The sequence below is a fragment of the Ruditapes philippinarum genome, unplaced genomic scaffold (assembly GCF_026571515.1).
Source record: "Ruditapes philippinarum isolate M1 unplaced genomic scaffold, ASM2657151v2 ctg2155_1_1_1_1, whole genome shotgun sequence".
Classification (NCBI taxonomy): domain Eukaryota; kingdom Metazoa; phylum Mollusca; class Bivalvia; order Venerida; family Veneridae; genus Ruditapes; species Ruditapes philippinarum.
Window position 1 is genome coordinate 124576 of NW_026861489.1, and position 13027 is coordinate 137602.

The 13027-nt window shown below is 31.8% G+C and overlaps 1 protein-coding gene across 6 annotated transcripts in view; it reads left to right on the forward strand.

Moving 5' to 3' along the window:
• The window catches only part of LOC132715812 (centrosomal protein of 135 kDa-like), a 44463-nt gene continuing 31436 nt past the window's right edge, over positions 1-13027 (forward strand). For 5 of the 6 annotated variants that reach the window (XM_060698883.1, XM_060698886.1, XM_060698885.1 and 2 more), the window contains exons 1-4: positions 1-115; positions 8307-8648; positions 9265-9432; positions 11434-11663. In XM_060698883.1, coding sequence (XP_060554866.1) covers positions 8333-8648; positions 9265-9432; positions 11434-11663 — 714 coding nt within the window. In that variant the 5' untranslated portion in view covers positions 1-115; positions 8307-8332. Of the gene's footprint in view, positions 116-8306; positions 8649-9264; positions 9433-9704; positions 9841-11433; positions 11664-13027 lie in introns of those variants that run through there. The other variant, XM_060698888.1, reaches the window with a different exon arrangement.

Here is a 13027-nt window from a genome sequence, read left to right on the forward strand (position 1 = left end):
AAAATACTCTCCGAATAGAAGGAAATTCCGCCATATTCAAAACTTATTTTTGTCTTGCCCAAACTTGTTTTCTAAACATTAATCTTTATTTTGATTTACAAATTTAAAATAAAAGGTACTTTTGCTTTATCATTAATTCAACCCATAGTGAAAGTGATCGTTTCTAATCTGAAATTTATATACAGTATCCTAATTTTTGCTTTTTTACGACGGCTGTCCGAAATAATTTATAACGTTATTTCTTAAAAAATAGTAACTTAGAGCTTGGTAAGAAGTAAATGTGTATTCGTTATAGTCACATGGTAAAAATTGTTTTTACAAACTTTAATAGGGAAATATAGATAGAATCTAGTTTAGCAGACCCCTTAACTAAATAATGTGTGCATGCCTTTTGTAATTATGATTTTATTGTGTTCTTTGTAGCCTCCATCATCCATGTCCAATATGCAAGTTATCTAACATGAAATTATGCAAAGCCTATGAACGTGGAAGTCAGTGAAAATAATCGTTCATTTTACATTTTCTTATTTAAAGGTGTCAGTCGGTATTCTCTTGCGCTGTTTCCGTTTTCACGTGGAACACCTTGACTATTATTATTAAGCCAAAACGTTGAGATTGTTCTGTTATCGGAATACCCTGCCTATTATCATTGAGTTACTTTGAAAATGGTGGCATCCAACTAGAAATGAAACTGAAAATTTCGCTGATAGGTTTAATATGAAATTAGGTGCTACGTATGGCGCGGAAAGCTCTTATGAATTATGATTTTAGTATTACATGTTTAATGTACATGTAAACCAGATCTTTCTTGCAGGTATTTTGTACCGTAAACAAAATGAATAAATTGGTGGTGTTCAACCTATCATCGGAGCGCCCGGAAATCTCCGAAAGTAAAGGGGGCCACTGCGCACGCATCGGCATTTGGAAAATCCCGTTCGCCATTTTGTTAATCTCTAGTCAGTTGTTGTTTTAACTTTTAACGTTATTTTTTAATGTGCTGATTTATCAAAAAGGATATGTTAAAGTAACTTTTTATATTTATTATTGTTACTATAGTTCAATGAAATGCATGTTTACTTTCTGATTTTGTACATCATTCTTTCACCGGAAGTGTTATTTAGCATGCGTCTGCTAGCAATAGTCTAAATTATGTAGACGCTCATTAAAAGCGCTCTGAAATCTATATTTAGCTCAAAAGGATTTCAAAATGGCGGCGCCCAGTTAACTAAGGATTTTTTCACAGCTCATTAGGTATAGGATATATATTTTTTTGAAATTTTCATTTACTTTCAATTTGATTTCATTTGAATTGATACGAGTCATACATGTTATCTTAGAGCGCTACAGCCCTCGCCGGGCCTTTGGCCCCGCTCGGACTTTCCGCGTGTAAATCTATACATTTTTAATTGTTTTTTTTATGTGGTTTCTTTTTTTCTTTTTCTTTTTAAATATTGCCTGCTCCAAAGTAAATGGGCCAATTGTGTTAGCATCTAAGTAAAAAATTAAAGTTAAACATACAAGAAAATATTTGCTTTTTCAGAACCTTAGGATGTCTGTAACAATATTTTTGGAAATGGAATATTTTTTCAAAATATTACATCTTATGCGGACCGTGTGGGGTGGGGACGGATGTTACAAAGATAAACTAAAAGTCTGAATATCTAAAAATTTATAATAAAAATTGTAAATTATTTCTCTTTATTTTATTAAAATAGGATGTATTCTAATAAGTGTCACAAAACTTTTTCAGAAAATTCATCTTAGATATAAAAATATTTGCTTTCAAATTGTCAATATTTTTCCCCGCAAAATTCAATTTGCAAACATGTTAGAAACAAAGTAAAAAAAAACAAGGAAAGGTTCATCAAATCATACTTAAATCAAATTTTCAAACACATTTCTTATAAAACAATTTAAATTATAGGACGTTCTTATGTTTATTTCTTGTCAGATAATCCAGAAATGAATTGTATCAGGGGGAAGGATGTTACATTTTTGGGGGACAGATGTTACACAGTAACACTAGATGTTTAAAGCTCATAGTTCATACTTTCTTGGGTTTTATTTTCAACTTATAAAATTTCTAAGAGTATTATGCTTTGTATAGTACAATAAATGTAAAATAATTGAACAAATTATGAGAAAAATGTAGAAATATACCCAACAATTATGGAGTTTCTTACTTTTTGTGTTTCACAATGAAAAGTTGCATTGACAAAGATTTCTTCCAGTTTATTATCTTACATTTGAATAAACATTGAAATGTTTGGAATAAAATAAGAACATTGCTAATGAAATAAAAGAATCCTTATTTCCAGATAATGCATTGACACTGTGTTAAAGAAAGAATGTCATACCAATTAATGGTTAAGGTCGTTGACTTCAAATCACTTGCCCCTTACCGCTGTGGGTTCGAATCCCGACAGGGACTTTGGATTCTTTCATGTGAGGAAGCTATCCAGCTAGCTTACAGAACGTCGGTGGTTCTACTCAGGTGCCCGTTCGTGCCTGAAATAGAGCACGGAAGGGCACCTGAGGTCTTCCTCCACCAGTAAAGCTGGAACGTCGCGATATGACCTATACTGTGTCAATGTGACGTTAAACCCAAAGCAAACAAAAAACCAATTAATGGTACCTCTCTATACATGAAATCTTTTACAAAATACTTTTGTTATATTATAAGATTTATCTTTGTAAAAGATATGATACAGTGTGAAGTTAATATGATTTTTCAGATTGAAACATATGCAAGCTTGAATTTCTTATTAATAAATACATTCATTATAAACAAAACTTTTCATTAAAAAGATTTTAAATTGTTGTAATTATTATCGATTTGATGGAATTATAAGTAAATTAATGTGGAATGTCAGCAGCATTATCCAAAGGTTTCATTATGATTTAGTGGCATAAGCCTATTATTTCTAACCTTTCATTTACAGACAAACTTATTTATTACAGAAATCCTAACCATATTCTTTACTTGCAAATTTCTTCCACTTCATTAATGATAATTAAATGGGTCCAATCGTATGAAAATATGCTGGATTTTTTTGTGGGGGTGGGAGAAAAAAAAAATTTAATCAGGGTGTTGAATTATATTTATTTGTTTATTTTTCATTGACTACATCTTTAGCCTTTAAAAGTTTGAAGTTCAATAAATCCTTTCACTTAATTGATCTACAGCTTACTTAATGACAGGCCTTTTCTAACAGATATGGTAGTCCCTCCCACTGTTTTTAAGCATAATGTATATCACCCTTAATTGGCACCCCTACTGTTTTGCACTATATCACACTTCCCAATATACAATAAACAGCTCCCAATATACAGCTCGTAAAAATTTCCAATAAAGTGCCAGCCCCTGAGGATCCATATACAACTGTTTTATGAGGGGCTGGGATACATGATTTGTTAACTATTTAAGGCTTAAAGCCGCAAAAATCCCTGCCCTGGTAGGGAGAATTTTGTAGGCGTGTTTATCAGATAAATCATGCAAAGGACCTGTACCTGTGCTAAAATTAGCTGATGTAAACAAACACTATAGCAGACGATTACTGATCAGCAGCTCCCTTCCTAGAGTAATATTTCATGTTTCTACTGGAAAGTTAACACTGCCACATGTATTTGTTCACAACCTGCAGTTCATGACCCCATTTACTCCGCCCCGGGATTTTCAAATTTTTGACAGTTAACTGATTTTTTTTTCACAAAGTACATTTAAGTGAATCTTTTGTGATATTTTCTCTGCCATTTTATTTCAAATGTTGCAAAGAAGTTATACAAAAAGTTTTTAGGCAAAATACTTCTTGGTTATTTTACTATTTCAAAAAAGGGCTGTTAGATGTGAAGCATGTCAAAAATACCATGAAAATCTGCCCCAGCGCCATCTAGTGGCTTAAATAGTCAAGTTGCAGGTTTAAGAATTTATGTTTTAACAATTGACCAATTTTAATCACAAATCTCTACCATTTGCCCTCTTTCTTTATATCCTGTTTTGGATTTTGTGTTTGCTTCTTCTAGTTCCCTTTTTAGCTCGACTTTTCTATGAAAAGGGGAGCTATCCTACTCGCCCCGGCGTCGGCGTTAGCGTCGGCGTTGGCGTCACACCTTGGTTAAGTTTTTCGTACCACCCCACTTTATTTCAGAAGTATTACAAGTATGGCTTTGAAACTTACCATACTTGTTCACCATCATAACCTCCATCTACAGACAAGAGTACATAACTCTGTCAAGGTTTTTGACAGAATTATGGCCCTTTTTTGACTTAGAAAGTGTATTGAGCTTGGTTAAGTTTTTTGTACCACCTCACTTTATTTCAAAACCATTGGAGGTATTGCTTTGAAACTGACCATACTTGTTTACCATCACGACCTTCATCAACAGACAAGAGGACATAACTCTGTCAAGGTTTTTGACAGAATTATGCCCCTTTTTGACTTAGAAAATACATTGAATATGGGTAAAATCCACTTATTGCCTTAACCCTTTGAGATATTGCTTTGAAACTTTTAATGCTATTTCACATCATTACCCCCATCTGTACGCAAGAGAAGGTAACTCTGTCAAGGATTTGTTTTAAAAATTAAGGCCTTTTATCGACTTAGAATCTTGGTTAAGTTTTTAGTACCAGTCCACTTTTTGACTGAACTGTTTGAGATATTAATTTGAAAGTTGGAATACTTGTTTACAATCATGATTCCCAAACATGTCCAGGAGAAGGTAATTCTGTCAAAGATTTTATTTGAATTATGGCCCTTAACTGTCAATGTTTTGTATTATAGGCAAGCACTAAAAAACTTAAAAAATCTAAAAAAATTCATTCCTATCCACTTGTTCACTTTACCATAAATTATGTCATATAAACATTGCTGTAATATTCAAGGGTATCAAACAACTAGTTCACTTTAAAAATACAGAGATTCTTGTATTGCCTTTTACTGCAAAAACTTTTTTTATTGGCAAGCAATAAAAAAGTCGAGCGCGCTGTCTTACGGACAGCTCTTGTTTATTTAAATATTATATTAATTGTTGTGTGAAACATTCCTGTACAGTTGCAAAGCTTACTACTTCTCTATCATGCATCATAAGAACAAGATAAGTTTAGTATTACTGTAAAAAGAATCATAAGTTCATTTCAGTAACATCCGTCCCCTTCTGTACCCTTAGTTTGAAAACACAAAATAACAAGGTTATATTTGTCACAAATTCATATAGGCTTTAATATTATTGTAATAAATTATAGGTCCACTTGATGTTAAAAAATAACATAAAAATTTATTTCAAAGTAAATAATTATGTTTTCAGAGCAAAAAATACTGATTTTTTTTTCAAAATCAAGGAATTTGGTGTTCATAAATAATAATTTTTATATAAATACATCAATCAGTCTTTTATTTCTGTTTTTCTTCATTTTTCATTTTAACTTTGGAGATTTAGTGGAAAATTCCCTTTTCAGTTACAGTTTATGTGAGATTTAATAAGCACCTTATATAGGGGGACGGATGTTACAGGACAGATGTTACAGACAACTTTTACATTATTGTATTTTTTTTCTCATAAACATAGAAATTGGCAATTTTTTTAACATTTTCATTGTGAGACCATCAATAAGCACCAGAAACATTGTTTTTTTATGAGTATTGTTTTATACATGTAATTGGATATTTTATGAGAGGGGGACAGATGTGACAGTTTATTCAACACAATTTTTTTTTCACCACTATAATGTCTACTGTCTTTGATAATGCTTTTATGTTATTTTTAGAATTAAATAAATGAGTTATTTGAAACAACAAAGAATTATTTGGAAAAAAAAAACAACATTTCAACATAGTGAATGAATCATTTTGTGCTATTGTTAACTCATTCTAATTGTTCACTGCCATTACTTAAGTGGTGATAATGAGCCAGAATCATATTCAAGTGAAATTAACTGTGTTGCAAAAAATGAAAGTGAATATACTTCTTCCAATTTAAGTGTAAGTGAATGCAATTTAAGTGTTAATTTAAAAGCTCTACACCAAATAGTAAACAAAATCAATCCGGTGAGTATGTGTCCGTGGGTATCAACGAAGAAAATACAAATTAAGAAAATGTTGACAATGAACTTCATGCCCTTACCAAATGGAAAGTTTTTATCTGTGGAAGATTTGTTGAGCACAATACATGGAGATTCTCCGAAATCTTAGAAATACCGCAGGGAAAAAAGACAATGTCTTTCTGTTTGTTGGATGGGGAAGACAATAACAAATGTACTTTGTCAGGAAAGAAAGCTAGTAACTATGACGATTGTGGTGTGTGGAACACAAAAAAAGAAAACAAGAAGCTGCAAAACTACATTTCTCCTGGAAATGCTTGAAAACAGACAAACAAACATCAGGTTTATTCACTTAAAAGACGGTGTTATTTGTAGTGAAAATCAAGTGAAGGGTAAAGTAATAAAGACACCATTAGATCCACAGCCATGTGTAGGAAATGTAGTGACACTTCATCGATATTACTCTGTTCTTAAAGGAGAGGTAAACTTATAAGAGAAGGGTTAGCTGGTGTAAGAACTTTCCAGCATCAATGACTAAAAGAAAGTATGTTACTGTAATTGAATATAAAGGACAGTATCATGGACCTGAGAGACGACATGGAAACTCCAAAAATAATGAGCAACCATACAAACCCTATTTGGCATTACAATTAAAATGATAAAAGAAGATGTTAAAACTGACAAACCAATAATTGATGCATATAACAAATTGACTAAACTAGATGACTGCACATTATTCTAAGTACTTATGCCACTGCCAGAACTTTTAATTCAAGAAACTAATAAAAAAAATGCTGTGATGAAATTTTGCATATCATCAAAGAGCTTAAAGGACTACCCCTTGGTCGATGAAAATTGAAATTATACACACAAGTAAAAGTGACCAGCCTCTGACATTTTGTTGCAGCGATGAACAATGGGCTGATTTGAGATCTTTTTTAAAATCAAATGGTGGTGTAGTAGGTATAGACTGAACATTTTTACTGGGGAGATGTTATGTGACGTTACTTGTATATAAGCGCCAAAAGGTTGTACGTAAAGAGAATGGAGAACAACCTATCATGTTAGGACCCCTTATCCTGTACTGGGATGGTAAAACAAAAACATACTACGGCTTCTTTACCTATTTATGGGGAATACTCAACATACATGTAGCATTAAAGGACATTGAAATGCTCATACATGTAGGAACAGATGATGAGAAGGCTATGACAAGTGCAATTGACCGAAGTTTTCCTGAAGCAAAATAAAGGCTTTGTACGAAGCATATTAAGGTCATTCTGAACAGAAATATGACAGACAAAATAACAAAACGTATAATTGACAGAAACAACAATATACATAAAATATTTGAAGCAAATGGGGTTGCAAGCACCAGAGTTAGTGCTACTTTTGTGAGAGGAACATGAATTAAAAAGACTCGATAAAAGACCACCCACACTTTTTGAGTTACTATGTCAGACATGTTAAAAATAAGATTGCCGACCAATGTAGAAATTGAACTGTAGACTAACAACAACACAGAGTCAATAAACAATCAACTTTAAGTTTCAATTGACTGGAAACCGAAAGTGACTGATAAACTGGTACGTAAATTGTATGATGCAACATGGGTTCAACATGATAAAGATGTGAGGAGGGCAAGTAACAGCACTGGCAACTAAAGTTCGAATCCAAAATTTAGCAAGTTTAAATTGTCAGAATCGGTTTGGCGCTTAAAATCAGATTCGGAAAACCATTGTTTCGATACTTAATAATTCAAATTTCTGAAAGAGACAAGTAAAATTGAGTTACTAATTTAATATTGTGTCCTTGGGTGGTGAGTACACTATTGGTCATACACCAGCTGTAACAAAAAAACATGTAACCAGAACTATCACACCAAGGAAGTGAACCTGTGTAATGATTCTGTTGGAAACATCTCGCTCTGTCAAGCAGCACACTTTTACAACCTTTATTAAGGAAACAAAAACAAAAAAACACTGACTTTGATCATTGAAATAGTGCTTTTGATATTTACTTTGTAAAATTATAATGTATGTATCTCTATATGTATTTGTACATGTATATAGATAGTTAAATGCATATTTTCATGTGGTTGATGTTTAAGATGGTTGAGTGGATCTATATTTTTCTGTTTTTCATATGCCTAATATACAAAGAACTTACCAAATATACCGTATTTCATGATATTTTATATTGCTGAATATAGAAACTATTTAAATATATAGATACATTATATAATTTGTGTTGATTTATTATTTAGATATGAACTAGCATTGACCGTTGACAATGTCGGGAACTGCAACTGCACAGGCTCAGCAGAAGTTCTCCAACCTGCGCAAACGCCTTGACCAGTTAGGGTACAAACAACCACTTGGCATTGAATCACTACCTCTGGTGGAGAAGTTGTTTGCAGACCTCGTACACACAACAGAGAGCTTAAAGAATGCAAAGCTTGAGATAGGACAGCAAACTACAGAGACCAAAGATTTTGACTCGGCTATAGAACCATACAAAAGTGATAATGCCAAGCTGGTAAAGGAGAATAATGACCTTCATAAACAGCTTATCAAACAGAAAGAAGAGTCAGATGCAATATTTAGAGGTGTTGTTTTTACTTTTGTTGAAATTGTCCAAGTTTTTTTCTCTCATAATTGGGAAGGGGCCTTGCCTTTTTGATTTTGAAAAAAAATCTTCAAAATTGCTAATTTGAGAAGTATAAAAGCTGGTGTAAGTTTAGATTTTCGGGAAAACTGCATGATTTTAAAGAAAATTTCTGTTAGGAAGAGGCCTTTTAAAGGCTTCTGTTATATAAGGTGAAACATTACTGACTGTCCATTATAATATTTTATCATTTTTCAATTGAAAAATTAAATTTGACAAACTGTACTTGAACTGTAGTCGGTCAGTCATCGGTTTAAAACCTAGTTGTACTGCAGTAACTGCACAAGCTCTGTACTGGCAAAAACATTGCAGTTTCAGCTTATAACCATTTTCCAGTAAAGAAAATGTAAAATGTGTTTTTATTGATAACATGAATTTTGAAAAATTCTTACTTACTTAGTTCATGTGTACTTTTAAAATCAGCATTAATACTATAATAATCGAAAAAGTTTTTTAGTATTTTACAGTCTTTTCCATAGAAATAAATTAATTTTTTTTACATAAAGGAATGTTTTTCTTTTAAAAGATAAAGTTAAAATGTTTTCATACTTTTACAGAGCTGAAAGCTTCCCTACGCAAGCTTGAACATGAGAATGCTGATTTAAAATTCTTAAATAACCAGTATGTTCACAAAGTCAGGGGATTGGAAAAGGAGTCAAAAGAAAAATCTGATAGAATACTCAATTTGCAAGAAAAAAATTTCCATGCAGTTGTTTCAACTCCAGGTATGTTTCTATAAAGATATAAAAAAGATAAAAAGTGCCAGAACAAGAAAAATTATACTAAAAAATAACTGACATTAACTGTATTTTCTCATTTAAATTTATTGCTACCAGTTTCTATAAGTGTCAGGACAAATAAATTAAAAAAAAAATTTAAAAATTTAAAAACAATTTCATCAGGAGGATAATGTAAATATTAATATGTAGAGCGACGTCAATGACGTCAACGTTAATAAATATTTCAATCTAAACTAAATTGACTGTTTTGATGTCACTTAGAGTGACGTCCCTTGTATTTATTAACATTGACGTCGTTTACTGACGTCATTTCCATATCAATATTTTCATTAACCTCCTGACCATATTGTGAAACTGGTAGAGGTAAAATTAAATTACATAAATTAAACACAGGTTAGTTATTATAGTTCTTACTGTTTTATATAGTCATATTTATACATGTATTAGATTAGACTAGACTGAAATTAGATAATTTGACAGTCAGATTTAAGCAATTATATTGCATTAATCCAACATCTTTTCAGAGCTATAAAGCCATTCAATGCCTTTATAGAATCTTGCGAATATTTTCTTCATATTCTAATTTTAAATTTGGCAAGCTTTAGAGTTGACAAACTCTTTAGCTTTTCATATTAAAATAAACAAAAATTTCTTTAGCTGCTAACATTTGATGTCTTTTATATGTCTAAAAATCTTTGGGATGTATTAGGGTATGATAATGTACATCCGTCTGTCTATTTGCCTGTTTATACTATCAAATATCATAACGGGGCAATCTAACTAATAGAGTTCATCCCATAACAATAGAAAAAGGACCCAATGTCTCTTTTTTAAAGGAACTCCATTGAGGTCAAAAAGCCTGAAAACATAAAAAAATTTACATAAATCAAAATTAATGAATCACTTTAAATGGAATGACTTGCAAAGGATAATAAAGAAATATGTTCTGAATTACTTTGAAAAAATTGATTTTTTTATGCAAATTTAAGTCCGATTTGAGTGAAAAGAGTAATAAAACTTTTCATTTTTGGGTTATTTTGCGCAATAATAATTTTGATTATTGGAAAACGAGGAGAGAGACTCCTGTGAAAAATTGCACAAAAATTATTGGTCTAGACAAAAATCAAAATTTTTAATGGTACACAAATATTTGAAAAATATCAGTTCTGTCAAGTTAAAAAAACTCAGTGGTTCCCTTTTAACAGAAGAAATACCCATTTTTCCATTTTGGTCAGATGTCCATGAGTCTGTCAGTAGACAATTATTGTTTCCAACAGATAACTGTTGAAGTATATCAGTGATTGAGTTTGTATTTGGCATGTAAGTTTGTTATATCAAAACTTAGATCAGGTCCAATTTTGGCTACAATCAACTCATTGGATTTATGCCCTGTTTTAGACAATTTTTAAATGAGAGTATTGGTTTTCACAGCATATCCTTTGAAGGATTTCAGTTGTTGCGTTTATATTTAGCATGTAAGAATGTTATATCAAAACTAAGGTCAAGGTCAATTTTGGCTGCAAACAACTAATTATTAATAGAGTTATGCCACTTTTTAAGCAGTTTGTAATGTGAAATTTTTAGTTTCTGCAGAATAATTTGGCATGCAAGTGTGGTTTTTTACATTTGATGGAAAAGTCATAATCCAAGACATTTACATCAACAAATTTGCTATCTTTCTTTTCGGCACATTTTAGTCCATGAGACCTTTAATTTGCCATCAGATTATATTATTTCGGTTTAGTAGAGATCTTGTTATCTAAAGTGAAAAGTGTTTTAGAGTTAAAATTTGAATTATGGTAAGGACCTTTTGAAAATAAAATTTTATCCTTATTACTATATGTATATGATTAAAAATATTTTGATATTGAGAATTTGTATCTTAACTATTGCTATATAATTTGAAAACGAATATATATACTAGTATTATATATCATAAATATATCACATGAAGTATGTTTATAAAAGCTTTTCTGCTCATTACAGGTGGTAAAAAGAAGTCGATACCATTCCGTCGACAACGGATGGAGATAGACTGCACAGTACCTCCAGCTGATGACTACCAGAGATTTAAACCTAGCCTAGCCGATGATCCATATGTAGCTGACCTTCTACAGGTGGCAGATAGTAGGATAGCTGAGCTAGAGAGGCATGTCACAGAACTTGGGGACAAAAATGAGATTGCTGATAGAAAAATGGCCAGTTTTAGACAACAGGTAAATTTATATGTCTGAACTAAGTAACAAGGGTTTAGGATTGATATTACAGTAATTTCTCACTTAAAAAAGTCCCAATATCAAGGCTGTTCCCCTTACTTTCTTGTCTCTCAAAATTATGCAATTTGCAGTATCATATACCATTGAATTGTAAAAACAGTTTAGGTACCACCATTTTCTTATTATAATCCTTATTTAACCCTTACCCTGCTGAAACTGAAAGTGATGAGCCTTTGCCACCAGTCTATAGCCAGACCAGTCTGTGCAAATTTGCAGTCTGATCAGGCTCTATAGCTGTTGATAACTCAATTTTTGTATCCCCTTTACTTTGAATAGACTGTTATAAATCTAAATCAGAGCTAATTTGTAACAAAAATTCAGCAGATTTTAGTGTTTGATTGTTATATCATATTGAAGCAAATGTTAAAGTTTGATATTTATCCTAATGTTTAACAGAACAGTTTGATATTAAGAGTCTGAAACCCTTGAAACTCTCTTAGCGTGTCAAGCAGTGATAATGACAGGACTGTGCCACAAGTAATTTCACACTTTACCGGTCCCTCATACTTCCATGGTACTTTACTGTTTAACGAAGACAACAAAAGTTAGAAGAATAAAATTCTGGAAAATACTTTAAATATTGTAGAAAAGACATGTCAATTACATCATAGTTTATTCCATTTAATGTTTACATTGAGCAAACATCCATCTGCTGCCTAGTGAGTAAAAGTTGTTGCCTAGTGAGTAAAAGTTGTTGACTCATATTTCCAAGGCAATTTACATTTAAACGTTTCACAAGCAAAAACAATAGTAACCTTTATTATTTAGTACATCTATACCTAGCCTCATCTGCAAGTGGGGACATCTCTGTGCGTTTATCAAATACTTCAATGGTTGTTTAACAAAGACAATTGTCTTAAAAGGTATGAAAACTTAAAGTAAAATGGTGAAATAATTTATTTTGCTCTTCATCTGAATAGAATAAGTTTTCTCAGATGTATATGTAACATTTTGATATGATACAATAAGAAAGTGAAAGTAAAACTCCTGAAAGGTGCATAAAGTCTAGGAGGCACTTGAGGCTGTTTATGCCCAATACCTTGGAAGTATGGGTAACACGGAAATATGAGGCACCAGTACTATAATATATTTAAAACTAGGCCATCAGAGGTCTTCCTCCACCAGGAAATCTGGAAAGTTGCCATCTGACCTGTAACGTTTGGCACACTGAAAAATCCACACACAAAAAGAAACAAAAAACAAAATGCAATTATTTTTTAGTGTGAATTAACTTTAGGAAAATTTGTTTAGAATTCTTACATATGAAACCAGTAACATCTGCTATGTAACAGACTGTCATAATT